The sequence below is a fragment of the Orcinus orca genome, chromosome 9 (genome assembly GCF_937001465.1).
Source record: "Orcinus orca chromosome 9, mOrcOrc1.1, whole genome shotgun sequence".
In the NCBI taxonomy this organism is placed as follows: Eukaryota; Metazoa; Chordata; class Mammalia; order Artiodactyla; family Delphinidae; genus Orcinus; species Orcinus orca.
Genome location: NC_064567.1, coordinates 12451951 through 12476344, shown reverse-complemented (window position 1 = coordinate 12476344; position 24394 = coordinate 12451951). Strand labels below are relative to the sequence as shown.

General features: G+C 42.1%; 1 protein-coding gene across 10 annotated transcripts in view; it reads left to right on the top strand.

Moving 5' to 3' along the window:
* Nucleotides 1-24394, top strand: part of AGK (acylglycerol kinase) — an 85987-nt gene that overhangs the window by 7452 nt on the left and 54141 nt on the right. For 5 of the 10 annotated variants that reach the window (XM_033432313.2, XM_033432319.2, XM_033432311.2 and 2 more), the window contains exon 3: nt 13935-14048. The exons of the other annotated variants lie outside the window; for them this stretch is intronic. In XM_033432313.2, the coding sequence (XP_033288204.1) occupies nt 13935-14048 (114 nt within the window). The remainder of the gene's footprint in view (nt 1-13934; nt 14049-24394) is intronic. 10 annotated transcript variants of the gene reach the window in all.

Here is a 24394-nt window from a genome sequence, read left to right as displayed (position 1 = left end):
CTAGAACTTTTTCATCTTGCAAAATGGAAACTTTATCCCCACTGAATACAACTCCCCATTTCCTCCTCCCTCCAGCTCCTGGCAACCACCATTCTGTTTTCTGTTTCCGTAAGTTTGACTGCTTTAGATACTTCGTATGAGTGGAATCGTGTAGTACTTGTCTTTTGTAACTGGCTTATTTCACTTAGCATAATGTCCTTATGGTTCATTGATGTTGTAGCATATGGCAGGATTTCCTTCTTTTTTTAAGGCTGAATAATATTCCATTGTATGTATATACCACATTTCTTTATCTGTTTATATGTTGATGGACATTTGGGTTGCTTCCACCTCTTGGATATTGAGAGTAATGCTACATTGAACTTGGGTGTGCAGATATGGCTGTAACATCCTGTTTTTAATTCTTTTAGGTATATACCCAGAAGTGGGATTGCTAGATCAGATGGTATTTCTATTTTAAAATTTTTGAGGAAACTCCATACTGTTTTCCATAGTGGCTGCACCATTTTGCAATCCCAATTTCTCCACATCCTTATCAACACTTGTTATTTTCTGGGTTTTTTTTTTTTTTTTTTTTTTTTTGATATTGGCCGTCCTAATGGGTGCGATATGGCATTCTGTGGTTTTCGTTTGCGTTTCTCTTAATGATTAGTTATACTGAGCATTTTTTCATATGTTTGCTGGCCATTTGTTTATCTTATTTGGAGAAATGTCTGTTCAAGTTTTTTGCCCATTAAAAAACATCAGGTTATTTGTTGAGTTGTAGGAGTTCTTTAACCTTTTATGAGATACATGATTTGCAAATATTTTCTTCTATTCCATAGATTGACCTTTTTCTCTCTGTTGATTGTCCTTTGATGCACAGAAGTTTTTTTTGTGTGTGTGGTATGCAGGCCTCTCACTGTTGTGGCCTCTCCTGTTGCGGAGCACAGGCTCCGGATGCGCAGGCTCAGCAGCCATGGCTCACGGGCCCAGCCGCTCCACGGCATGTGGGATCTTCCCGGACCGGGGCACGAACCTGTGTCCCCTGCATCGGCAGGCAGACTCTCAACCACTGTGCCACCAGGGAAGCCCCTACACAGAAGTTTTTAAGCTTGATGTAATTCCATTTGTCTGTTTTTGCTTTTGGTGTCACATCTAAGAAATCATTGCCAAATCCAGTGTCAAAAGACTTCCCCGCTATGTTTTTTTCCTAGGAGTTTTATAGTTTTAGGTCTTAGGTTTAGGTCTTTAATCCATTTCGAGTTCTTTCCCCAGTGTGTCTCCTAGGTGCCCTTGTCAAACATCATTTGATCATATATGTGAGAATTTATTTCTGGGCTCTCTGTTCTGTTCCACTGATCTATATGTTTGTCTTTATGCCAGTATCATACTGTTTTAATTACTGTAGCTTTGTAATATGTTTTGAAATTAGTGATAGGCCTCTAACTTTGTTCTTTTTCAGTATTCTTTTGGCTATTCAGGGCCCTTTGAGATTCCATATGCATTTTAGGATGGTTTTTCCTATTTTTTCAAAAATGCCACTAGAATTTTCATAGGGATTACATTGAATATGTAGCTCATTTTGCGTAGTATGTTTTTTTTTTTTTTTTTTTTTTGCGGTACGCGGTTCTCTCACTGTTGTGGCCTTTCCCACCGTGGAGCACAGGCTCAGCGGCCGTGGCTCACAGGCCCAGCCGCTCCGCGGCATGTGGGATCCTCCCGAACTGGGGCATGAACCTGTGTCCCCTGCATCGGCAGGTGGACTCCCAACCACTGCGCCACCAGGGAAGCCCAGTATGGACATTTTAACAATATTAAGCCTTCCAATCCATGAGCATGGGATGTCTTTCCATTCATTTGTGTCTTCTTTAATTTTTTGCAGCAGTGTTTTATCATTTTTAGTATACAAGTCTTTCACCTCCTTGGTTAAAATATTTATTCCTAAATATTTTATTCTTTTCAGTGCTATTGTAAATGGAATTTAAAAAAATTTTTTCCCCTTTTTCTTGAATTATTTTATTTTTTATACAGCAGGTTCTTATTATTTATTTCATACACATTAGTGTATACATGTCAATCCCAATCTCTCAATTCATCCCACCACCAGTACCCCTGCCCCTGCTTTCCCCCCTTGGTGTCCATACGTTTGTTCTCTACATCTGTGTCTCTATTTCTGCCCTGCAAACCAGTTCATCTGTACCGTTTTTCTAGATTCCACATATATGCATTAATATACGATACTTGTTTTTCTCATTCTGACTTACTTCACTCTGTATAACAGTCTCTGGGTCCATCCACATCTCTACAAATGACCCAATTTTGTTCCTTTTTATGGCTGAGTAATATTCCATTGTATATATGTACCACATCTTCTTTATCCATTCGCCTGTCGATGGGCATTTAGGTTGCTTCCAGGACCTGGCTGTTGTAAATAGTGCTGCAGTGAACATTGGGGTGCATGTGTCTTTTTGAATTATGTTTGTCTCTGGGTATATGCCCAGTAGTGGGATTGCTGGGTCATATGGTAATTCTATTTTTAGTTTTTTAAGGAACCTCCATTCTGTTCTCCATAGTGGCTGTATCAATTTACATTCCCACCAACAGTGCAAGAGAGTTCTCTTTTCTCCACACCCTCTCCAGCATTTGTTGTTTGTAGATTTTCTGACGATGCACATTCTAACCGGTGTGAGGTGATACCTCATTGTACTTTTGATTTGCATTTCTCTAATAATTAGTGATGTTGAGCAGCTTTTCATGTGCTTCTTGGCCATCTGTCTGTCTTCTTTGGAGAAATGTCTATTTAGATCTTCTGCCCATTTTTTGATTGGGTTGTTTTTTCTTGACATAGAGCTGCATGAACTGTTTGTATATATTGGAGATTAATCCTTTGTCCGTTGATTCGTTTGCAAATATTTTCTCCCATTCTGAGGGTGGTCTTTTCATCTTGTTTATAGTTTCCTTTGCTGTCCAAAACTTTTAAGTTTCATTAGGTCCCATTTGTTTATTTTTGTTTTTATTTCCATTACTCTAGGAGGTGGATCAAAAAAGATCTTGCTGTGATTTATGTCAAAGAGTGTTCTTCCTATGTTTTCATCTAAGAGTGTTATAGTGTCCAGTCTTATGTTTCGGTCTTTAATCCACTTTGAGTTTATTTTTGTGTATGGTGTTAGGGAGTGTTCTAATTTCATTCTTCTACATGTAGCTGTCCAGTTGTCCCAGCACCATTTATTGAAGAGACTGTCTTTTCTCCATTGTATATCCTTGCTTCCTTTGTCATAGATTAGTTGACCATAGGTGTGTTGGTTTATCTCTGGGCTTTTTATCCTGTTCCGTAAATGGGATTTTTTTTTTAACTTCCTTTTTGAATTGTTCACTGTTAGTGTATAAAAACACAACTGATTTTTGTGTTTGATTTTGTAAACTTTGCACACTTTTGCAACTTTGCTGAATTTGTTTATTCTAATAGCTTATTTGTGTGGACTCTTTAGTGTTTTCTACATGTAAGATCACATCATCTGCAAACAATTTTACTTCTTCCTTTCCAATTTAGATGCTTTTTATTTCTTTTTCTTGCCTAATTGCTCTGGCTAAGATTCCCAGTACTATGTTTAATAGAAGTGGCAAGAGTGGGCATCCTTCCCTTGTTCCTGATCTTTTTTTTTTTTTTTTTTTACGGTACGCGGACCTCTCACTGTTATGGCCTCTCCCGTTGCGGAGCGCAGGCTCCGGATGCACAGGCTCAGCGGCCATGGCTCACGGGCCTAGCCGCTCCACGGCATGTGGGATCTTCCCAGACCGGGGCATGAACCCGTGTGCCCTGCATTGGCAGGCAGACTCTCAACCACTGCGCCACCAGGGAAGCCCTGTTGCTGATCTTTAAGGAAAAGCTTTCAGTCTTCTCTGTTGAATATGATGTCAGCTGTGGGCTTTTCATATATGTCCTTTGTTATGTTGAGGTAGTTTCCTTCTATTGTCTTTACAAAAAAAAAATCCCAAACTTTTCACATAACAGTCCTCACATTATTTTTTATAATACTATTTTAGTTTTTTCCCTGCAAAAATCTTACCCTGCAGCTGTCTTGAATAGAAGCTGCCCTCCTCTTCAAATGGGTTGTGAGGTGGGGTTGCCATTCTCCGAGCTCCTCGGTACCTATTCCAAACCATTACTCTTTCATCTTCTTATAAAAATCTTTTCTCCTTTGAGGCTCATAATATCTGGCTATATTATAAAACCATAAACCACCCAGCTTTCTGGGATCTCGTCTACATTAGACTTAGGCTTTGGTGCCTGGCTTATCAATGTCCTTTTCTCTTTAAGAGAAAAGGGCATTGTTATCTTGTTATCTTTCTGAATGCCCTGAGTGTTTATGTGAACATCCCACCTAACAACACCTTGTCTTTCCTTTCCCTGACTTAATCTATTCCTGGGACTTTAATACTTTGCCCTCTTTCAACTCTCCCCATTCTCACTGGTTGAATGCTAAACCTTGTCATCACTTGTCCTTGTTCCACTTTTGAAAATGGAACTTAAGCATCTGACTCTCTCATTTCGGCCTTCTATTATTCCAGTTTTCTTCCTTTACTCCTCTTTTTCAGTGTTATCAAGACTTCTTGTCCCTTGGGCCCTCCATTTTCTTCCCAATCTATCACTCACCCCTGCCTTCTTCACTTTCTTCCTGTCCTAGATTCCTTGATTCAACACATCACACAGTTCATCACAGTTTTTCGTATGTCCTCCCTGGCCTTTTCACTCTCTCATTTCCTCCTCCTATTTTAAGCTAAGCTTTTTGAATAGGTTCTCTCTGCTTCCCTGCCTCCTACCCATTCTGCATCCTGTGTGGTCTCCTTTGAGTTAGTCGCGCCAGTTTTATTACTCATCCTTTTTGACCGCTCAGCTTTAGACACAGTTGGCTCTCCTTGAGACACTTCTGTTTTCCTTGGCTTCTGACTGCCAGGTATCTGTTTTCCCTCCTACTCCTCTGGCCATTCCTTCTCACCTTTTACTTCTCCCTTCTACTCAGGGGTTACAGCAGTAGTTCTCTAAGACTCTGCCCTAGGCCCTCTGCTCACTTTATACCCCCTCCCTGTATGATCTCATCTGCTCGCAGTGGCTTTATTGTCAGCCGTAGGTAGACAGACCGCAGGTTTGTATTTCCATGGAGACCTCTTCTGAGCTCCAGACCTATACGTGCATTCGGCTGCTTGCTTAACTTGTCTCCTTGGTTGGTTCCTAGGTGCCTCAAACTCAACAGACTAAAAATAAAATCCAAAGCTTTCCTGTCAAACCGGTTCCTTCTCAGTGATTAGTACCACTCACCATCCAGTTTCCCAAACTAAAAATTTGAACGTGATCCTCCATTCGTCCTTCATCCTTATTTCCCATATTCAGGTTATACATTCTAAGTGATTTTACTTCTTTTGTATCACTTACTTTGTTCGATTTCTGTTGTCCTTCCTCACTGTTGCCGCCTTTGTGCTCACTACCATCATCTCTGGCCTGGATTCTTACTAAATGCTTTCTGACTGTTCTCCTTGTATCTACTCTTGCCTGTTTCTAATCTGTTTTGCACAGCACTGCCAGAGCAGTCTTTTAAAAATGCAAATTGCTATTGCTTTTAGACTCAAATCCCAAATTCTTACCAACTCTACATGACTTGGCCCCATCTGTAGACAGCTCTAACTAGCCCGGCCACACTCTACACTTCGGCATATAGAACTCTCAGGCCTTCCAAAGTGGCATGTCCTTTTTGTTTCAGGGCTCCTTAGAGGGCCTTCATACACGTTCCCTCCTGAAACTCTCTTCCCTTCTCTTCTTCCCCAGCCAACTACCATTTCTCCAGGTCTCAAATGTTCCTTCTTCCCTGTCGCCTCCAGTCTTGGTTAGGCAGACTTTCTACCTTTTCTCCATGGTATTGTGAACTTCTACATAATACTTATTACTATTATAATTTTTTGTTCTCTGTGTTTTTTCTCTTATATTATAAGACTCTAAAGGCAGGGGCCCTGTTTGTCTTTCTTAGTGTTGTCCCCAAGACCCAGCACATAGAAGGTACTTGAGACATATTGTATTTATGGAGGAAGGAACAAACAAGAGAAGGGAAGTCTCAGAGGGCAAAATCTCAACCCTGTTGACTGGCCACTTGTGAATTCACAAACCCAGGCTGTTGAATCCTCCTGAAGAAAATGACACACTAAACCCATAGTCAGGTGACTCTTCCATTTTCACAAACTTATTTTGAAATAATCATGAATTTCCTCAGTTTCCTGCTTCACCTTCTCCATATTCATTCTTGGACAACCTTAACTCCTACTTCAAAGACAAAATAAAGAACACTGGGCAGTTACCCCTGCATACACATTCCTCTTCTTTTTGTCTCATTGGATGAGGTTGCCATCCTCCTGCCCAAGGCCAACCCCTCCAACCCTGATCTGCATCCCATTCTTCCTCCTTCATTGGTTATCCTTTTCCTCGCTTGTATCTTGAATCTCATCCTTCCTACTTCTTTCCCCCTATTTGTCAAACTCTTCCTAGCTTAACGTGTCATCTCAGCTGTGGGTCCCCATTTATTTACTGCTCTCTCTCTTCCATTTATACCATTCTTGAGATCTTGCCTCACACTTGCAGCCTCTACCTCCACTTTTAGAGTAAGCTTAGTAAAATCTGGTTTTGTTCCCATGATTTGATTGACCCTGTTCTTGACGAGGTTGTTAACAGCCTCTTAGTTGTTAAATGAAGTGGATACTTTGAGTCCCTATCTGCCACATTTGATTCTCTTTGATCATCTCCTCTTCAGTTACCTTTAGGGTGTTTTTTTGTTCTGCTTGTCCCTTAAAGGTTGGTGTCCCAGGTCCTATCCTCATTCTGTAGACTTCTTAGGTGATCATAACTACACTAGGGTTTTCAGGTGTGGTACTTAAGATTTCAGAGTCATAATGCTTTTTAGTCCATGTCTTGCTTCTCTTGACATCCTATGTGAGTCGTGTCCCTGGAGTTGTACCATGCAGCCAGCCAGCAGAATATTCTTTCTAAAAGAGAACTCTGATCATGTCACTGTTCTACTGACAACCTGTAAGTGACTCTCCATTGCCTGGAAGAAAAAGACCCAACTGCTTAGCATGGCATAAAAGGCCCTTCATGATCCTGCCTTGTCTTCCTCTCAGCTTTTTTCTGATTCCTTTTCATCCTCCCTCCATCACCCTTACACTCAACCTCTATGTTCCAGAAATCTGGAAAAAGACCTGTTTCCTGTTGTCCCTCTCTCTCCCTTTGCTTGTGTTCTTCCCCCAGCCTGGAACACTTGCTCTTCTTCACCTGGCCAACAGCTCAAAAATGTCACAAAGCTGTGTTAATGGTGGCATTATTAGAATAAGAGGAAAGGAAAACAACCTGTGTTAAATAATTACGCTGTACCTGGTGCTGGGCTAGTTGTTGCCGTGCGCATACATGGTCTCATTTAATCCTCAAAATAGCCCTGTGAGAGAGGTAATGTTATTCCCATATATAAATGAGGAAACTGAGGCTCAGAGAAATTAGTAACTTGTCTAAAGTCATATTTCTGCTTACTGGTGAAACTGGGATTTGGACCCAGGTTAATCATGTTCTAAATCCTATGTACTTGCATTGCTCCTGACAACTTTGAAAAATAAAGCTCACTTTAATATATAAATCCTGCTGTAATTATTAAATGACATTAACTTTTAAATGCCTTTCATATAACTTTATTAGAACTGTTCTATTATGTTCTCGTTTCATTTTTCACTGGATAGAATAAAGCTCCTTTATTAAATAGAACACATTTATTAGCATTTAGTAGAGACAAGGTGAAAACTGGACACATCTGCCCAGGGACCAGAGCCCTCGTTTCAGAACCTCCCGGGTGCTCTTGGTTGTTCTTTCGTGCTCTTAGCTGGTCTCTGTGGGCCTTTCATATACTGGTCTGACTCCCCTTCTCCTTTTCTCCCTTTTACTCACTGTTCTTTCCCTTTCACTCTGCCTTTCACTTTTCTACCCCCCGCCTTTTCTTAGCTTCCTTACCTGTTTGTAATTTATAGATGAGTACATTTATTTTTCCTCTATTCTACGAAAGTCTTCAAACATACAGCAAACTCGAAAGAATTTTACAGTAAACACCTGCCTACCTACTACTTGGATTCTAGATTTTACTGTATTTGCTTCATCACTTATCATCCGTCCATCCTCCTCTCAGTCTTACTTTTTGATGCATTTCCAAGTATTAATAATTTGTCGACATCAGTGTACTTCCACCTGAATACTTGACCATGCATATCAGTAATTAGAGCTCAGTATTTGTTTATAGTGTTTTTTCCCTTACTATGAAATTTACATGCAATGAAATATACAAATCTTAAGCCTGCTTTCACTGTGTTTTGTCAGATGCATACACCTGTGTCACCCAGACTCCTAGTAAGATAGAGAGCGCTGCCACCCCTCCAGACGTTTTCCTCATGTCCCTTCATAGTCAATCCCTGTCCCCCACACCCTGAGGCAACCATTGTTCTGTTTTTTTCCCCACCATAGATTCTTTTTTTTTTTTCACTTCTAGAACTTTATATAAATGGAATCATATAACGTAACCTGTATTGTTTTTTGTAAGCCTTCTTTCTCTTAGCATAATGGCTTTGAGATTCATCCATATTGTTTTATTTATCTGTAGTTCATTCCTTTTTTTTTTTTTTTTTTTTTTGCTGGGTAGTATTCTAGAAGATAAGCATAAAATAATTATAATTTTACACTTATAGAATTTTAAGTTCCTTGTTCTTGATTTCTAACAAGAACATAATAGTGAACATAATATTTTATATTTCTAATTTTAAAAAGCAAGCAAATTATTGTATTATATGTATTTGACTTTTTCTTTCCTTTGAGAGGAAAATAGTGTCTCCTGATACAGGATTCACATGCCAGTAATAATAATTGGCTGTATTTCAGTGTTGATTTTAATAGCGACCATGGTTTGATAGAGTAAATTTCCGTTTGCTTTTAAGGAAACAAGGCTCTTTCTAAGACAGCTTTGGAAGAAATTGCATATGTTATTGTATCTGCCCCAGTTTTGGCTGCTGTCTTTAACTTGTCTTTTGGCACAGGTATTCTTTATCTGCAGGCATCATTTCATGTTGCTGTATTTATAAGTTTTCTTCTCCTGTGGGAATTCCTCTCCTTTTTTTCTCCCTTCCCCTCAGTTTCAAGGAAGAGAACCTGTGAGATTTTTTTCTCTGCATCATCTCCCCCACGGCAGGTCGCAGCAGTTGACAGGAACAGCAGAGGCTGCTCTCAGGACTCTGGTAAGAGCAACTGAAGAGGAGGAAATGACCCTCTTTGCTGAAAGTAAAGAGAATTTAAGTATTGCTCATTCCTCTTCAACTGCTCTTCCCAAGCTTTCGGGGTTCCCTGGGGGAGATCGAGTTTCAGGTTGTTCAGTTCATCATGTCAGCAGTTACCTGCAATGGTCCTTCTCTCATTTGGAGCCCTTTCAGTAGCAAGGAGCCTGCTAACAGAGAGTGACGTAAGAAAGGAGGCACTTCTAACAGTGTCACCTTGGGCGCTCTAAGCCTCAGGTTCATCTGTAAAGGGGGGATAATACCAGTTCCTTACTGGACCATTGAAGGATTAAGATAACTGGGAAGCTCTTAGCATAGTGCTTGATTGATACCAGGGTTCAATACACGCTAGTAATTGTGAATTAATTTGATATAATGTATACTCAGTTACTTTGGGAGTTAAAACGAATTACTGCTGGTAACTGGGCAATGAGTGATTCGAGAGACAGCCAATGGGGAAGGAAGACGAGGATCTGCCAGATGGTGTAATGAGATCTCAGCCTTTTGTTTATTTCACCTTCCATGGGTAACACGACAGCTTGGAAAAGTGTAATTTCAAGCGTGACAGAACGTAACCACAGAAGAGGCGGGGCCTAAGTAGTTAAAAGCCGCGAGCCGTGTCGGAGCCCTTGTCTGTCTCATTTGAGCTCAGAGTGTTCCTTTCATCACTGGGGGCCTTGTCCTTGCGCACCCTGGCTCTGGCCTCTCTGCTTGTGATTTTGGCCGGTGAGCCCTTCCGCAGCTTCTCAGCTCATCCTCGTGGCTCAGCAGTTGGCCGTAGCTCTGCTCCTGCTTAGTTCTGGCTCCTGTTTCTCAGCTTCAGCCTTTGGCTCTGCTTCTGGCACCACTTCTGCCACCCGCCTTGGCCTGTGCCCCAGGACTCCCTCCTGTTTATTTCTGTGGAGCGTCTAGCCTCTCAGCCAGAACCCCTGGTTCCTTCTCGGAGAATCTTAAATCCCACAAACACTATACCTCCCTTAACGTGAAACTTGCAAAGCAATTGTGATACTATAGTAAGTCCCCTACATATGAACCTTCAAGTTGCGAACTTTCAAAGATGCGAACAAGCATGCACACGTTCCGTCATGTGAGTGAGTTCACGAGTCTGGCGTACATCGTCACACGCGTGCATCCTCTACAAGTGGCTGTGTTTTTGTGTACTGTACGGTACAGTGTAGAGTACAGTAGTATAGGATCTTTATTTTAACCCCGGGATGTCCGGAAGGAAGTGTAAAAGCAGTGGTATAGAGCGGATTGTATTAGTTGGGTACCTAGGCTAACTTTGTTGGACTCACGAACAAATTGGACTTAGGAACGTGCTCTCGGAACGGAACTCGTTCATATGTACGGGACTTACTGTATAGCAATGGTCCTGGGCCATGGGTCTCTAGGTTTTTATTAATACTGGAGTTTTTTTTTTCCCCTCTGAACAGAGGAACATTAATCTTGATTACTATATTGTAAGCATTGGTGGGAGCCCACCTTTCAAGTTCTGTGGTCAGACAGTTGCTTAGAAGGAAAACTAAATGGTTATGAGTTGGCCTGAGGGGTGTGTTCAGTGTCATTCAGTTTTATTGAGAACGTAGTGGCAATAATGATGATAATCACTAACACTTAATCAGTGCTTGCCATGTGTCAGTTCTCAGCACTTTACATTTATTAGCTCATTTTATCTTCCTAACAACTTCGTGAGATGGTTGTTAATCTCATACTAGTGTGAGATTAATAGCCCTACAAAGATGAAGAAATTGAGGGACAGCAAGGTTGAGTAATTTGCCCAGGGTCACACGGCTGGTCAGTGTCAGGGCCCCGATTCAAAACCAGGGCCTCCTCGTCACCTCTCAGAATGGCTCCTGTGTCTTAGGTAGCATGAGAGATGAACTATAAACTGAGGTTGTCTTAGGCCTCCAGCCCCATAGGGCGTAAGACGGATGATAGAATGTCGTGCTTCTAATCGGGCTTCCTTCTGAGTCAGCTGGGTCTGGGTTCAAGCCTTGCGTTTGTCACTTGCTGATGTGTGACTTTGGGCAGGTTCTTCAAGCTTGCTAAACGTCACTCTTCTTCATCCACACAGTATCTCACAACATTGTTGTGACGTTTAAATGAGATCACCACAGTTCCTGGCACACATTGGAAAGAGCAGCTCCTTTTATCATGGATGAATAAGGCACTCCGTGCTGTGTCCTGTTTGAGTGGCACAAAGTCAGTGTTAGGGCGCCTAAGGCAAAGAGGGCTACTTAAACATTGTTTTATCATGGAAATTTAAAACATAAAAATTCGAGTAGTGCAACGAATCCCCCTGTATTGTCCCCCAGCTTCAACAGATACCGGCATTTTGCTAATCTCATCCCATCTCTCTCCTCTACTTTTTTTTTTTCTGGAATATTTTAAAGCAAATCCCAGATATATCTCATGTCATTTTACCCATAAATACTTTAGTATCTTATCTTTAATGATTAACGAATTTTTAAAAATCACAATACCATTAACACGACCTAACAAAATTAAAAATCCTTTACATCATCTGATATTCAGTCTGTTTATATTTTGCCTGTCGACCCCAAATTCTCTTTTATGGTTTTGTTCAAGTCAATATCAACACGAGTTTCACACATTGCGTTTGATGTCTATTCTTTAGCCTCGTAAACTCTAACCCCCTCCTCCTTTCATAGTATTTACTTGTTTTAGCAACCAGGCATGTCTGCATTTGCCCTTTAGAATTTTTCATCCTCCAGATTTGGCGGTTAACTTATACAGTTCAGTGCTGGGCAGAGCCATATCGGAATCTGAGCAAAAAGAAATATCAGTAATACTGAGCCTGCCTTTATTTAAAACTCTTGATATTGTGTTCATCATGGGTCTTTTACGTTCATTTTGATTTTTTAAAATACTGTATTAAAATGCTTCTCTCCATTCCTGTGTCTTCCGGTGCTCCCTTAAATTTTGCACGTGAGGCAAGTGGTTCCTCACTCCCTTCGTTCCAGTCCCGGCCATGAGTTAACTTGTTTCTCTGTCTCGCCTGTGTCTTGTCCACCGGTGATTCTGTCTGGCTTCTGAAGCTTTGCTATTCAAAGCGTGAGCCGTGGTCCAGCAGCACAGCTCACTCCTGGGAGCTTATTACAAATGCAGAATCCTAGACCCCAAACCAGACCTGCTGAGTCAGAATCTGCATTTTAACTGGATCCCCAGGGGGTCTGCGTGCACAGTAAAGTTGGAGGAGCGCTGCTCTGGAGGTGTGATTCCATTCAGGGTTAGTTTGTTTGGCAAGATTTCTTACTGTGTCACATCAGGAAGTACGTGGTGTCTGGTTGTCTTGCTTTTGAGGATGTTAAGCTTGATCAGTGGGTTCAGATGTGATCAGCCTGACCCACCTGTTAGAAAGTTGAGAAGTCGATTCCGAGAGCTCCCTGGGGCAACATGGTGAAGAGGAGGGCAGCTAGATGGATTTGAATGTCGACTTACACTTACCAGTCTGCGACCCTGGACAAGGTGCTTCAGTTCTCTGTCTGTAAAATGGGCATCATGGTGGATGCATCTCATTGGGCTGTCATGCAGATTTTCTTAGAACCGGACCTGGCACAAAGCAAGCTCTCCATCAGAGACAGTGCTGCCTTTCCACTTTTCCTTCCTCATTAGAGAAAGCATCTTAACAAAAATGTCTTGAGTGGGGCCTTGCAGACTGGGTGGGACAGTGTTCTAGGTGACATTCATGATTTGAATGTCACTTCTAGGTGACATTCAGAAGTGCACAGTGTATTTTTGGAGATTGGCGAAGAATTTGACTTCACTGGAGTTGTTTTTTTCAGTAGAGTGTGGGGAAAGCCAGATTGGGAAAGGCTTTGACTCTAGGAAGTTTGTAGTATTTGGTGAGCAGTGAAGACTCAGTGAAGATGCTCAAGGAGAGGAGAATGTTGTGAAGTGGAGTTTAGGACATTGAATCCGTCTCCCTGTGCAAGAGACACGGGAGGGAGAAAAGTTCGAAGACTGGGAGGGCGTTTCAGTGGTTCACGTAGAAGGTAGGAAAGGCCAGAGCCAGAGTGGTGGCATTAGGGGGGGAAAATAAAAGGGCGGTTATGAAGCTGTGGCAGTGTGAGCAATGCCCGAGCGTGGGCGCTGTGGGCAGACAGACTTCTGTTTGGTCTGGGTTTCGCTGCTTACTGGCCACGTCAAGTTACTTAATTCCCTTAACCTCAGAGCCTCATTTTCCTTATTGGTGAATGGGGACAGTGACGTCTTGTTTAGCAGGTTACCTGTAAGGATTCAATGAGATGGTGCATGTCACGTGCCCGGCTTAGAGTTGCCACTAGATAAATGCTGACCGTAATTATTACTAGATGATTGGGTGTCTGGCTGAAGGAGAAATCATTTTTTAGCTTCAAGTCTAGGATAGTTGGTGATACAGAAAGAGGAAGGTTGCCAGGGAGAATTGGTTTAAGGAGGCGGTATTACATTCCCTTTTAGATGTGTTGAGTTTGAGACCCTGACAGGATGTCCAGGGGTAAGTGTGTCAGATTTCAGGGGGAAATTATGCAGGAGCCACACTTGACTAGACCTGTGCTGTTTCTTTTGGTACAGATTATGGTTCCAATAATGCCTTGTGGTTTATTTCTCAGGATCTCTGCGGTTTCTGACCAAGCAGATGTTTTATTTTTACTTGGACATCCATTCACATTAGCCTCTGACTTTGCAGTCAGTGGTCTGGGACCCGGCTGGTTCAGCAGCAGAAGGTAGCAAGGCTCTTCCCCCTCATGGCTTTTCCTCATTCCTGATTTTGTTGCAATTTGAAGAAAGCAGTTTGTTTTGCATTTTAGCGGTTTCAGGTTTCTTCTCTCTCTGTCTCTTTTTCTGAGCACAAGCTGATGCTGAAATTTGGAGTATTAATAGGTGCTATTTAAAGAAGTTCATTTATGGGCAATTAAATAACATGCCTGTCAGCCCAGATTTGATAGGGAATAGGGGAAGCTTTTTTTTCCCCCTTTTTTTTAAGTGCAGTGAAGTTTATTTTCCCTTTCCTTTTAACTCTTTGTCATATTATTTAGAAAAGAGATTTCTTCTTTTAAAAAAACTGTTGTTTATTTTGCTTCCTTTCTGTGTTTTCCATATGTTTACTAGTGGGAGGTAGAGCGGGATGGGGTTGGACTGAGATGGAATGGCAGAGGTATATTTAAGTTATATTTTGTTTTGTAGATTTTACATAATTTTTAGGGGTATTTATATCCGTGGTTTTAGCTGCTCCAAGCACTGCAGAGAGAATAATCATAGCTGATGCTAAAATTAACCCTTCCCCAGGTAGTAACTGACATCTCAAATATTGCATGTGCTGGAACTGCAGAAATACTGACAATAGTAGCTACTAGTTTATGTGTCTATAGGTCAGAAGTTATCCAGATCTGTCCTGAATCTTGGAGCTCAAAGTAAATAATCTCTTTCTGCATGTGATTTATACAGAGCACATTGTCGGGTGGGAGGAAGATCGGAAGGGACTCTCCCTTCCTGTGCTTTCTTCCTGAATACCTGTCATAATCTCTGTGTTGTTTGTTTTCTGTCTTTTCTTTTCTTTTTTTTTTTTTTTTTTTTTTGCGGTACGCGGGACTCTCGGGCCCAGCCTCTCCGTGGCATGTAGGATCCTCCCGGACCGGGGCACGAACCCATGTCCCCTGCATTGGCAGGCGGACTCTCAACCACTGCGCCACCAGGGAAGCCCTGTCTTTTCTTTCTCTATGCAAATAGGTTTAAGGACCTTGTATATAATTGTTACTTAATTGTTACTTTGTTTGTAATTGTATATGCAAATGTATAATGGTTGACAGAACAGAAAGAACTAGTATTTGGGTTGCCTAGTAAAGTTAATGTTAATACAGTATGTGAAGAAAAGTATGTGGCATAGAATGTTTGAGTTGGCATGTAGGCTAAAAATGAATGGATGGAAAAAAGAGCAGAAAGTGGAAGAAGTAAATGAACCATAAGACAATGTCAGAATACTTGTGAGAATTAGGTAGGGGTAGGAGTCATTGAAAAAGTGGCTAGTGGTAGCATCTCAAAGAACGATGCCCTTTAAAGGCAGCCAAAGCCCGCACTTGAGCGTAACCTAGCAGCTAGCTGGAGACGGTCCTCAGACCTCAGCTCCTGCGGATATTAATACGGCAGTGGAGTCGGAACAGAAATTGGTATTTTAGGGAAAGCTGAGGCTCGAATAAGAGGGTGAAAATAGAAAAAATTCATGTTCTAAGAGGAGAAAGAGAGACAATTTAGGCTTCCTACATGTCCATTTCTCTTGGTCAATGGAATGAGGGAATAAGCGGCAGAACCCATTTCCATCTCTCTGGCTGATGGAAAGTTCTACAGAACAGACCCAAATGATTGGTTTATTATGTGAGAGGAGCCCTCAGGGGATGCCATTGTTCATTAAGTCACTTCCTATCCTGAACTGGAGAGAAGTTTTGTGGAGAAAACCCGAGGAATTAGAAGGTACTTGAAATATTTAGAAGTAGTGGCGTGTTCCACTTAAGCACACATGTATAGACTAAAATGGCTGGGAACAGGTGAGATTGGAGGAAGATAGCTTTTGGATTTCTATATTTCAGAGAGAAAGAATAAGCACTGGTTCAGCTAGAGCTTTGTGCAGCTGCTAGCCATTATTATAGACGGGGCCTTCCTGCTGAGGACAGAGATTGAATCTTTGTCTGGCTAATAAGTGTTTTTGAATTAATGCGTAAAGAGTGGGGTCAGATTTAGTTGGGCTTTTTCCTAAGCCTACTTGCAGGAGACAAGGTAATCATTATAGTTATCAGTCGTGAATTGAGGTGACCATAGCAGAGGCACATGCCTGCGTGTGTGATTAAAGGGTGGACGGAGAGTTATTGACTGCTTTTTGTGGCATTCGGGGATGCCCGTAGAGAACAGAGTAGAAGCAGAGTGTTGCGAGAAAAAAGGCCGTTGTTGAGAATGAGAAGGCTTAAGTTCTCCTGCTCAGTCTTTGAGTAACTTCTGTCTAACGATGGGCAAATCCCCAGGCCAGAATTTTCTCAGACTAGATCAATTGGGTATTTTTTAGGAGCTCAAAGGAGATGGCACTGTTGAAGGATTCCCTCATTAAGTGAACGTACCAGAATCACGTGGGGTTTAGGGATTGGCACTACGTAAGAGGTGTGCGTGTGTGTGGGTGTGGGTGTGGGTGTGGTGTGTGTGGTGTGGTGTGCGTGTGTGTGTGTGTGGGGGGGTGTGTGTGGTGTGGTGTGGTGTGTGTGGTGTGGTGTGTGTGGTGTGGTATGATGTGTGGTGTGTGTGTGGAGTTGTGTGGTGTGGTGTGTGTGGTGTGGTATGGTGTGGTGTGGTGTGGTGTGTGTGGTGTGGTGTGGTGTGTGTGTATCTCTTGCCAATGGAAAGTCGTGTCATTTGATTGGTGGGGATCAGCCTGTGTTGGGGGAGGTTGGAAAGCACTGGACTAGATAATTTCTGAGGCCCTGCCCAGCCTTAAACATGTTCATTGTCAGCAAATGGAACTTGGGTTTGGATGCCTTTGATAAAGGCATTTTATTTAGCTTTAAATAAAATACCTTTAAAGCTGTAGAACTTTAACACTTTGACAAAGAAATAAATAAAGATAGTAAAAACAGGGATTGTAGACTTGAAAATTAGTGTAAATGTTCAGGAAGCCATGGTTAAATAGTGGGTAAATTGATATCTCTGGGGTAAATCACACATCTTACGTATTAAATGGGGTGAAACATATTTTGACAAAGGCCTGCTGGGAGGACTGACTTTATTGAGACAAGATACGAAAGGGGTTGCTGTATCAGCTCATTCCTCAGAGAAGCTACTTTCTCTAGATTTTTAATTTCAATGGTGACTTATTCATTCTTGCTAACCATGGATTTGACTGACTCCCTCCCTCCTTCCCTCCCTCCCTCCCTCCCTCCCTCCTTCCCTTCTTTCCTTCTTTCCTGTTTTGGCAAATAACAGTCTTGGGAAAATGTTCTTGACTTGCTTTATATTATTATTAAAAATGTTTATCTTTGCATTGTTAAATATACCTAAGTACAGAAATCTATCTGGAAGGATATTCCACTCCTGGATATACATCGAAAAAAACAGAAACACTAATTTGAAAAGGTACAATGCACCCCAGTGTTCATAGCAGTATTATTTACAACTGCTAAGGTATGGAAGCAACCTAAGTGTCCATCAACAGAGGAATGGATAAAGAAGATGTGGTATGTGTGTGTATATATACTTACATACATACAGTAGAATACTGCTCAGGCATAACAAAGAATGAAATTTTGCCATTTGTAGCCACATGGATGGACTTGGAGGGCATTATGCTAAGTGAAATAAATCAGATAGAGAAAGACAGATACCGTATGATATCACTTATATGTGGAATCTAAAAAATACAACAAACTAGTGAGTAAAACAAAAAAGAAGCAGACTCACAAATATAGAGAACAAACTAGTGGTTACCAGTGGAGAGAGGGAAGGGAGGAGGGACAATATAGGGATGGGGGAAAAAAGGGTTATGGGATTATATGAAATCATGTGTGTGAAACTTTTGAAAATTGTAAAGCACTGTAGAATTTAAAGAATCATTCAAAAAAAAAAAACCTTAAAAAAATCATTACTGTTTTCATTGTTCTCTTGGAGTTTCTAATCAGCATACTATCCATTTTCTTCTATCCAAATGAACATTCTTCAGGCCTCAAAGATCAAGCATTCTTGTTTAAGGGGCTGCATTGCTTCCGGCTTTGTCACATGCCTTTCTCTTAGGCGGGGACAGTCAGCATTTCCCCATGAATGACAGAGGCTCACTGCAGCAGCCCTTGGGTGGGGAATTGGAGGTGGCATGGGCTTGAGGAGGAATCTGTAGTTTGAAAGCTTTGCCGTCTTACACACAAGACAATCGCTTCTCAAAGGTTCATTTTCATCTTTGCTTCCGTTTCCACTCTATCCCTGCTGACAACCAGTGGGTACCACCACTGCAATATAATGATTAATTATTCTAGTACACTTTGATTAGTAGAAGTAGTTGTTACAAACATCTACACTTGAAATCTGTTTTGTGTAAAGCAAAAGCTGTGTTTGCATGCATGAAGGGAAACGCTGGCGGTGGAAATTGCTGTACAGTTTGCCTCTAGACTATAGCGGGAAGTCTTTTTTGGGAAATAGGATGGACCCATGTGATTTTTCTCTCCGTGTAGAGTTGTTATTGAAATAACAACTTATCTTATTTTGCAGTACTAAAGTAATAAATAAAACATTTACGGCTCGGAATAAATTGAGCGCAGCCCACTTCCTGTGGTAGCAGGCATTGTTCGTATTCTATTAAAGCCCCAGGCAGGGTGACATCAGCAGATTTTTTCATTTTCTAATCCAGAAGCTTGTAATTTCTTTCTGTCAAAGAACCCGCATTTTAGTACTGAGCAGACCTTCAGGGACTCTTTTTGATATGACTACATTTTGTAGCACCTCTTTTAAATTGTGTTAAACTTCAGTTCTCTTAGGAGGCAGCATGCTGTCGTGGAAACAGCATGGGCTTGGAATTTATATACAGTCTTTTTTTTTTTTTTCCTGGTCACAGGGTCTTTGTTTCACAATCAGATTCTTGACTCATTAGCAATCTGGAATTTCTGACACCGAACTCAGCCCCTGGGGCAGTTCTTACGGTGCTTCCTGGTGTACCAAAAGGAGTTCTTGACTTAGCCTTTCTAGAGGGTTCTAGTTCCATTACCCTCTCTGGCAAATATACACACATGCGCGTGCGCTCACACACACACACCTCCCTGGGTCTTCTTGATCTAGTAAAGTTCCTGTGACTGTTTGAAGTTTCCCCTCCTCTCCTGTCCTGCCCCACAATGAGCCCTCCTCTTGCCCTTTGGTGGTCATGACACTGAAGAACCATCCCAGCTGATCTCTTGGTTCAAGAATGCCAGATACTCCTACAAAGAATAACCTTCAGTTTATCCTCCAGAACAGAGTCTGCCTGTCTGGGCACAGGGAGTCAGTCTCTTGTGTTCAAACACTTGCCACTTATTTATTAAACAGTTATTTATTGAGTATCTTAGATTACCTACAAGAGTCTGTGCTCTGTGCTGTGGAAGAGAAAAGGGTGAATTATCCATGACTTCAAGACAGTTATAATCAAGGAGGAAAGATACGACAAGCAGCTTTGTGTGTGGTGAGGTAAGGGTGTGGGTGGTATTGTTTGGCCTCGATTTTTTTTAAAGGGAGAGGGGATAAAATGACCACATCCTTGGAGGGGAAAAGTGCAGTCCGCTCTGTCTTTTAGGAACAGCAAGGCATGCAGTTTGCCAAGAGTAGAGGCAACATCGAGAGCATGATGGGAGATAAGGGAGAGGATGCTTAGCCTCTTTCCTTGCTTGTCCACCACATCTTTCCTTTGGCTTTGAGATGAGGTGCAGTCTCCATTTACTTGGGAGTCATTTGGTGTTCTCTGTGGAGGGTCCCAACGTGCAGGGTATGTCTTCCTGCTTCTGCTTCCACCTCCTCATGGAGATGATCTTATCCCCTCTCACCCCTCTTATTACCACGTGTATCTTTAGTCAAGAGCTCTGTCTGGAATTCCAGATGTTCCAGTTGTCCCCTGGAACCTTCCACCTGCTCTCTCATCACTGCCTCAGATCGACCAGTCCAAAACTAAACTCAGCTTCCTCCCTCCTCTACCTGTCCCTCCTCCTGCCTTCCATCTCTGTGACTTTTACCACCTTCCACTGCCTTTCACTGGAAGAAATGTGGGCCCCATCTTTGACCCCTCCCTTCTCATTGATTCCCACGAACCAGCCCTCAAGTTTACCTCCAAATGTCTGCTGAGTCTGTCTTCTCTCCGTCCCCACTACCTCCATCCTGGCTCTAGTCCTCCTCGCTGACCTGCGTTCCTGAAGAATCCTCCCTGGCTCCCTGGATTCAATCTTACCTTTGACGCTTGCCCTCTTGACACTGCAGCCAGAATGATCCTTCTACAATGTAAACCTGACCATATCAGTTCTCTTCTTAAAACCCTTTAATGGCTTCTTATGGCCCTTAGGATGAAATCCCCATTCCTTAAATAGGTTAAGAAAGGCTCTTGGTCTGGCCTGTACCTGGCTTCTCCGTGGCTTCCTGCCTGCAGCTGTCCCGAACTGCTTTCAGTTTCCTACCTTGGTCGTGATCTAGCGCTTGCAGGCTTTTCACATTCTCTTTCCTCTGCCTGCATTCTCCTCCCTATTTTCGCCTGGCTACTTTTTATTTATCTCCCAGATCTCAACTTCACTGTCCCTGTAAAAAGTCTTCTCTAATTCCTTCAAGGCTAGGTTAGATACCCCTATTACATGCCTCTTTCATGGTGCACATAAAAGTCACATCATTTGATGATTGCCAATCGAATTGCCTTTCTTCCCTTCTAAAGTGTAAACTTCATGAGGATGGGGAATGTTGGGCTTATTCACTGGTATATCCCAGACATCTAGCACAGTGCCTGGCATGTTATCTATCAAGAAACATGTCTTTTACTATATCACTGATATTTACCAAGAGCTATTCTTTGCCAGTGGATCCTAAGCTTCTTCAGGTCAGGACCAAATCTTGTTCGTAGTGCTGTACCTGGCACCTTGTGTTAAATAAGTTTGTTTCACCAATCACTTTTGGGAGCTTTATTCCACCTGAACTTATTAAAAAAAATTATATGGTTGTAAATCTTAAGAGTTATATTAGATGAAACTAGGAAGTAATGTGATAAATTTAATAAATGTGCTATAATGTATACATCCAAAGGAGTATTGCCCATTCAGTATTGTCTGAAATTAAGAAGAAAGAGCCTTAAGGCACTAACTGTAGGGTTAGGTTGGCGTGGGTTTGAAACCCAGCTCTCCCGCTTCTCTGAGCCTGGACTTCCTCATCAGTAAGATGAGAATATAATGCCTGCCTTGGCAAGGTTGTTGCAGAGATTAAAGGTTTATGAAAAGAACTGCCATAGTGTCTGGCACACAGTAGTAGTTCTGTGAATTTTAAGTTATTTTCTATTCCACCAATGCAGCCGTTACAGAAAATGTTTTTGAGATTTCTTTTTTGAAATAGTTTTTAGAGCTTTCTGTAGACCATCAGAATATGTCAATAGGAGAAATATTTTTTCCTCTGAGGATACGTTTGATTTTTAGATACAGTTTGGTTCAGAGAGCGTGATCAACATAGTTAATACCACTTTTGATATTTAAAAAGTGTGATTATAATGAGGATTTCTTTTGTAGTGTCTAAAGTGGTACATATTCTGGCTTTCTCACAGGTGGCATCGGCAGCACGCACGTTCCATTAGACACGGTAAAATCCAGGGAATTAATGATCAAAAAATCGATTGATATTGAATAGCAGGCTGATCAGGCAGTATCAGTAAGCTCGAGAGAGCTGAGATCTTGAATAATATACTTCATCACAAGTTTAACCATCAAAATTGTACTCCTAGCAAAAAAGAATTGAGGAAAAAAATGATCCAAGGTGCTACCCATATTCTTGTATATGTTTGGGGGTCTTGTGTTTTCAGCTGGGTCCACAGGCATCAGTGTGGCTGGTTCAGTAAGGAAGATGGTATCTACTAATGACCCAGGGGAGCCTGGCGCCCTCGGAGCCCTGTCCCTAGTAGGAAGAGGAGGAAGCTGGCTGGGGGAAATGGACAGGGGTGTAGAGATAGGCACTCAGCTTTTATAGCAGCATATACTTGTACAGGATAATCCACAGGATGTCTTTATAGGAAAAGAGTGGAGGCACAGGTCATTCTGTCTACTAGGAAAAACACTTTGAGGCAGGTGGTTGCAGGAAGACAGTCCTGTGAGGCTGGAAGTGGTGCCCCAGGCAGTATGGAAGCTAGACTGAGGGTTAGCCGAGCCCGGGGGAATCTGGTGACAATGCTCAGCTGACTACAAGGAACCCGGTTTTATTTTATGATCTGGCAGTCACTGAGGGCTCAGTATCTCACCTCGTCATTGTGCAGAAGGGCATGAGCATGAGGGATCAAGTCAACTGTAAAGGGTGACCGACATGTTAATTATTTTTAAATATTTTACTAGTTTGTACCCTGAATTTACCTCATCTTACATGTGTGTATATTTTGTTGATGTTAGAATAATTCACCGGGAGCAGTTGATGGAGGGGCATGCGAAGAGAAGAGCAGAACGTGAATATTTGTGACTCTTGGGTGGGGGAGGGGAGGGGAGCTTGTAGGACTCCCTTTGCCATAAGGTAGTAGGGAGCAGTGTCACTCAAGCAGGGAACTGAACCTGGCTGTAAAGGCGCCTTGTGGGGTAGACCTCACAAGGGATCGGTCCCCCTCAAATCTTCGTTGTAAAACCGTAAGTGCTTTTGAGGTACTGGTGTCATTATAATTGTAATGGGACATTGTCATTGCCCTTAGGTTTCAGGTGGGCAGCAGAGATACTTCCCCTTAGGGAAGAGACACCTTCTCATAGAAGCTGACTGCTCTGTGAAATCTAGGGGTCCTCCTCCAGCCTGGCTGTGGAAGAAAAATCCATAGCCTTGGACGGCAACCATGGCAGAAAGCAAAAGATTGTTTAATTTTTTTAGTTCAAATTTAAATGTCAAAATTAGATTTGAATTACTATAAAAATGCAAAATTCAAGGTCTTTGATATTATGAAAAAGGTCTAGACAGAAAATTTAAGTGAAATAACACTTTTCTCCTTTTAATTCTTTCCTATAAATTGTTTATTGGTCATGTTTTCTGGGTATTAGTTTTCTTAACTGTTGTTAACCAGGCTGAAGGTATTATCTTAGCAGTGCCAGCAACATGCATTAGAATTGACTCTTACAAGGAGAAGATTCTGGAACCCAGTAGGCAGTCAGCCATTTAAAGTGCTCTTAAGGTATAAGTGGCACAAACATTTTAGAAAGCTTTATGCTGAATAGATGAACATGTTCTGATAGAATGTTTTCATTTTTGCAAGGCAAAATTTTGCCTCATGCCCACATTTTCTGTTTATGATATAATTGAGTATCTGACTGTGATATAAAAAATAAGAGATTTAGATCAGCAGTCCCCAACCTTTTTGGCACCAGGGACCAGTTTCGTGGAAGACAGTTTTTCCAGGGACCGGGTGTGTGTAGGGGATGGTTTTGGGGCAATTCAAGCGCATTACATTTACTGTGCACTTTATTTATTATTACATTGTAATATATAATGAAATAATTATACAACTCACCATAATGCAGAATCAGTGGGAGCCCTGAGCTTGTTTTCCTGCAACTAGATGGTCCCATCTGGGGGTGATGGGAGACAGTGACACCCGAAGTGTGTTGCTTATGTCCAGTCTGCTCCGTAAGATGCAGCTTAATTGCCACTCACTGATAGGGTTTTGATATGAGTCTGCAAGCAGTTGATTTATTATGGTCTCTGTGCAGTCAAACCTCTCCGCTAATGATGATCTGTATTTGCAGCCGCTCCCCAGCGCTAGCATCACCGCCTCAGCTCCACCTCAGATCATCAGGCATTAGATTCTCATAGGGAGTGAGCAACCTAGATCCCTCACACGTGCAGTTCACAGTAGGGTTCGAGCTCCTATGAGAATCCAAGGCTGCCGCTGATCTGACAGGAGGCGGAGCTCAGGTGGTAATGCGAGCGATGGGGAACGGCTGTAAATACGGTTGAAGCTCTGCTCGCTCACCCACTGCTCACCTCCTGCTGTGTGGCCTGGTTCCTAGCAGGCCACAGACTGGTACCGGTCTGTGGTCCGGGGGTTGGGGACCCCTGATTTAGATAAAACACTAGCAGAAGCAACTACATATTAAATTTATTTCTGGCAAATGACCTGAATAATTTCTACTGGATAAGAAAAATGCAGGGTATGTGCATTCATTTTCTACTGCTGCCCTAACAAATTACCACAAACTTAGTGATCTAACACAGCACAAATTTATTATGTTATGGTTTTGTGGATTAGAGGTCCAACACAAGTCTCACTGGGCTAAAATGACGGTGTTGGCAAGGACAGCGTTCCTCTGGAGGCTCTGGGGTGAACCCATTTCCTTGCCGTCACAGCTTCTGGAGGGTACCCACACTCCTTGACTTACGGCCG